Source organism: Portunus trituberculatus, chromosome 31 (genome assembly GCF_017591435.1).
Source record: "Portunus trituberculatus isolate SZX2019 chromosome 31, ASM1759143v1, whole genome shotgun sequence".
Lineage (NCBI taxonomy): Eukaryota > Metazoa > Arthropoda > Malacostraca > Decapoda > Portunidae > Portunus > Portunus trituberculatus.
Window position 1 is genome coordinate 3,641,622 of NC_059285.1, and position 5,000 is coordinate 3,646,621.

Here is a 5,000-nt window from a genome sequence, read left to right on the forward strand (position 1 = left end):
TCTCACAGCACTTCACCTTCAACATTAATCAATAATTTTGCTAGAACATCAGTAAACAGGCGCTTTTTCGATCCTTTTTCCCCTCCTCCTCCTCCCCTCACTTCCCCTCTCCCCCATCTCTCTCCTCACAGTCTCCCTATCAAACATTCCTCCCTTTCTTTTTTTTTCTTCCCTTTCCTTTCTCTACTTCCTTCCTCCGTCATTCATTCGCTGGCTCGCTCGCTCGCTCATTCACTCCCTTCCTCTCCCTCCCTCCCTCTCTCCCTCCCTCTCCATTCATTCATTCCCTCCTGCCTTTCCGCCATTCACTCTCAGCCTTCCAACCCTCAGCTTTTCCTTTCCCTCCTTACCTTTGCCCTTCCCTCACTCCCTCCCTCCCTCCTTCCCGCTACACCCCTTTCCTTCTACGCACAGTTCACTTCACTCCCCTTCATCCTTCAGTCTACAGTTCCTTCTTTCTTTATTTGCCTTCACTAGTCCTTCTTCTTCTTCCTTCACATCCTTTCATTTCTTTTTCTTCATCCTTGTTCACCCTGTTGTTTCACTGTTTGTTTCGTTCCCTTCCTTCTCTTCATCCTTGTTCATTCTCTCACTATTTCCTTCCTTTCCACTCTTGTATTTGCCTTCACTCACCTTCATTCTTCTCCTCCTTCACATACTTCCTTCCCTCCTCCTTGTTTTTGTTCTCCTTTCTCTTGTTCTCCTCTCTCTTATCCTCCTCCTCCTCTCTCTTCTCCTTATCCATGTTCGTGCTATGAATAACACATGTTCCTTTCTTCCTTCTTTCCTTCCTCCAGCACTTCCACAAACACACTCTATTCCTCCACCGCTCCACTGTTCCTCCACCTAATTCAGAACAGCCTTTAGGAGAGTCGCTGCTTCGCCACATGATTCGTTGCTTCAGTTTAGTGCTTCAACTGAGTCATTACTTCGCTTGACCCCTTTCAATATTGGAACACATTTTTACCTTGAGATATGTGTACGATTAGATAATTTTATTGACATTAGGAAGGGTCTATGGAAGTTAGAAGATTAATGGCCACAGTCTTATCTATTTTAATCCCCCACATTAGTTTCTGAAGCTGTATAGAATCACCAGATAGGACGCAGAATGAATGTGGAAACGCGTCATGGTACTCAAGGGGTTAATTGAAGAAAGACAAACGGCGATGTTTCACTCTACGCTTCGCTTCTGCTTCATGAGTGAGTAAACTGCCTGGTCATCTAATTTAAAGGTTCAACTGAGGGATTCACAAGTGTTTCGTTGGGTGGTGGTGGTGTTTCGTGCATATTGACTCGACTTAACTGACTGACTGACTGACTGACTGATTGGTTACTGGGGTAATATGTGTATAATAGAGTTAGTAGTTTATCTTTCTTTTCTCAGTTGGTCCCAGCAACTTTCGTGCAAGAATTAGTTATTCACTTCTTTATTGTTTGGTTCTGGGTGAAGATGAGTCTTCCTTTTTATCTTTTATTAACAAAATATATTTCTTATATGAGCAACAATCTTGACGCACGACCGCGGAAAGCTCACTCTCTCAATCACTTTCTCGATATCACCGTCAGTGCTTCTCTCTTGTATGAAAGTCTGAACTCCTAACTGAACAGTTTGTGCTCTCGCACCCTATAGGGTCGACGTCATTAACACAGTAATGACGTCGATCGAAAGTAACGATCCAATCACGGAGCTTCCTAACTATGACGTACATTGCCACCTACCAATGGGATGCTAATGCATAACGAGCTAAATCAGCGGTAAGCTTTATCTGTGTGTACTAAAAAAGACGTTTTTTTTACGACAGGACGTTAAGGCGAGCGGGTGACGAAAGTGCCGACACAGCTCCTGGCCTCTGACCATTATTCACGGCTATACATGCCTTCACTCTTGGTTATACAGCTACCTTAGGTCTACCTCTATATATCTATATATATTCAAAATGCCTATTACAGACTGACCGACTGACTGACTTAGTGAATGAATGAACGACTAATCTCTCTCTCTCTCTCTCTCTCTCTCTCTCTCTCTCTCTCTCAGGACAAGTCATCTACCAATCCAGTCCACACAGAGTAACAGATGCATAGATTAAGGGTTGAAATTGTGTGTATTGACGTAGTTAGGTAGGTATACTTACCTTAATAGAAATATCCATCAGTCAGTCAGTCAGTCAAAATCTCTCTCTCTCTCTCTCTCTCTCTCTCTCTCTCTCTCTCTCTCTCTCTCTCTCTCTCTCTCACTATTTACAACACATCCCAGGTATTAACAGTTTGAAACGTGACAAGAAGACGCTTACATAACAGATCAATAATGCAGCCTCCTCCTCCTCCTCCTCCTCCTTCCCTCTCTCCACCCCCGCACTATCCACACAAGCACCCACGCCCACGCTTGCTCCACAATAAACACTCCACGCACCCTATCTCTTTCCACCACTTGAAACTTTGCACGAACCCCCCATCCACACTACCACCCACCCTTTACGGTAAACACACACACACACACACACACACACACACACACACACACACACACACACACACACACAGGGCAGGATTTCACGTTTCCAAGCTCATTTTCACTATACATTGAGGAAAACACAGGAAAAAGTGGATGTTAGATGGATGGTTGGTTGGATGGGAGTAGGTAATGGTGGAAGTGGATAGATGTGGATGAATGGATGGAGGAAAGGTAGGAGTGTGCATTGGTAGTGGGTAGATGTGGATGAATCGATGGATGGATGGAAAGGTGAGTGTGTGTAATGGTAGTGGATAGATGTGGATGGATGGATGGAGGAAAGGTGGGAGTGTGTAATGGTAGTGGATAGATGTGGATGGATGGATGGATAGATGGAGAGGTGCATGGTGGAAGGAGTGATGGCGTTACGGTGAGTGAGTGTGAGGCAGTGGAGTGTGGAGGTGGTGGTGGTGGAGAGGAAAGGAAAAAGTGGCGTCTGATGCACTAAAATGGAAGAGGTTAGTAAGAACTTGGCGGTCACCGGAATGGCTGTGTGTGTGGTGGTGGTGGTGGTGGTGGTGGTACTCCATTTCTTATTCTTTCTCTTTTCCTCTCCTCTTTTTCTTTTCGTATTTCTGTCATCTCAAGTATTCTATGTCTTTTTTCTCTTCCTTCTCTTCTCTTCATGGTAGTGGTGGTGGTGAGGCTGTGGTGGTGGTGGTGGTGGTGGTGGTGGTGGTGGTGGTGGTGGTGGTGGTGGTGGTGGTGGTGTGGTGGTGGTGGTGGTGTTCAGTAAGTTACTATAGCGCAATTTGGTGTGTCTTTGAGTGGAATTGAATAGCGTGCGCACACTCACACACACACACACACACACACACACACACACACACACACACACACACACACACACACAAAGGGCCAAAAAACCTGCTGCTGTTCGTTCTTCCTTCGTGTTCTCTTGTGTCTTTACTTCTTGTCACGCTTCCCATTCCTTACGTTTCGTGTTTTCGTTTTAATTCTCATCCTTTTGCTCTCTCTCTCTCTCTCTCTCTCTCTCTCTCTCTCTCTCACACACACCATCACTACTTTCCAAAGGTTTTAGTTGAAGATGCTCATCTTTTTTGGGGGGTATTTTTATGGTTCTGGTGAAGAATTAGCAAGATTTCTGGTTAATTAACAGGAGAAACGGTCTTGAAAATAAGGCTGGTTGTCTCTGGCTTTAGAAAATTGTCGTGGTGAGAGAACAGTGTTTCTGAATAGGGCCTCCCTCTCTCTCTCTCTCTCTCTCTCTCTCTCTCTCTCTCCACAATCTATTAACTCATTCTTTTTATCCAATTCTTTATTTTCCCTCGGCCACATCCATCTACCCGTCCTTCTTTTTCCTCCTCCTCCTCTAACTTAAACAAGGCCAACACGTCTGCAGCTGTTCTGCCTTTGTGTTCCTATATGTCAACACCCTCTGTGGCAATACATCTGCTGCCGTGCTTGCCTATCACCACGATCAACACGACCTGTCTTCACTAACCCTCGTCTACCCTGAGGCGCCTTATGACCGATCAATAAGTTTTCACGTGGTTCTTGAGTAGCTCACCTGCCAGTTTACATCAGTTGTTGCCTTAAGCAAGAGTGATAGTGAGGTTGACTTCAGTTGTGATTGGTCTTTATTCTATAAAACATGTGTGCCACATCTCCAATACATTCAGAAGGCTTTAGTTGAAGGCACACGTGTCTTTAAGGGTGTTTCTGTGTTTCTAGTCACACATTAACAGTATCTTTACATCATCAACTGGACAAACACTCTTCAGAATCAAGCTTATCATCTCTGTGGCCTTGGAACACAGTGGTGGTGAGAGAGCGAAGCGTTTCTAAACACGCCCCATACACTTACGCACTCCCCCACTCCACACCGCTGGGATCTCCACTCCACCTGCACGCCAGTACCTCCACCTTCCCCCTCCACACTCCCACAGCGCAGCTACAAAACGCTTCACTTCTGACCTTTCTCTTCTTTCTGAATGGAGCGAGGGACCGTATGTCGTGTGGCCGTCAAGGTCGCCCCGGCCTGGCTGGCGGTGCACCTGTTGACTGCCTCCTCAAAACTATCCTCTCGTCTTTAATGGCGTCCTGTACCTGCCCCCCTCCCACTCTGGCGCCTCTCCCGTCACTCCTACCCTCACTCAACCTTCCTCCACATTAAGCATTCTACGCCTGACCTTCACTAAAAAAAATGACCAATAGGAAATTCCCCCTCACCCATTTCTCTCTCTCTCTCTCTCTCTCTCTCTCTCTCTCTCTCTCTCTCGTCCCACCCTGACACTCCCCCGGCCTCGCTTACCCGTGTATGGTGCTCGCCCCTCCACCCCTCCACACAGCTTCCAGGGCGGGTCCACCCATACAGCAGGGTGGAGCCAAGGCCCTCTCGTCTCTACCTGGTAATGACTCCTCCACCTGTTACACAGCAGCCGAGGAACACTGCACCACCTGCCGCACCTTCTGGATGTTAAGAGTGAAGCTGCTGCTGCTGCTGCTCTCTCTCTCTCTCTCTCTC

General features: G+C 46.6%; 1 protein-coding gene across 5 annotated transcripts in view; it reads right to left on the bottom strand.

Moving 5' to 3' along the window:
* Positions 1-5,000, bottom strand: part of LOC123511139 (SHC-transforming protein 1-like) — an 83,240-nt gene that overhangs the window by 21,229 nt on the left and 57,011 nt on the right. Inside the window, exon 1 of one of the 5 annotated variants that reach the window (XM_045266764.1) lies at positions 2,994-3,055. The exons of 3 other annotated variants lie outside the window; for them this stretch is intronic. In XM_045266764.1, coding sequence (XP_045122699.1) covers positions 2,994-3,042 — 49 coding nt within the window. In that variant the 5' untranslated portion in view covers positions 3,043-3,055. Of the gene's footprint in view, positions 1-633; positions 890-2,993; positions 3,056-5,000 lie in introns of those variants that run through there. One more of the 5 variants, XM_045266760.1, reaches the window with a different exon arrangement.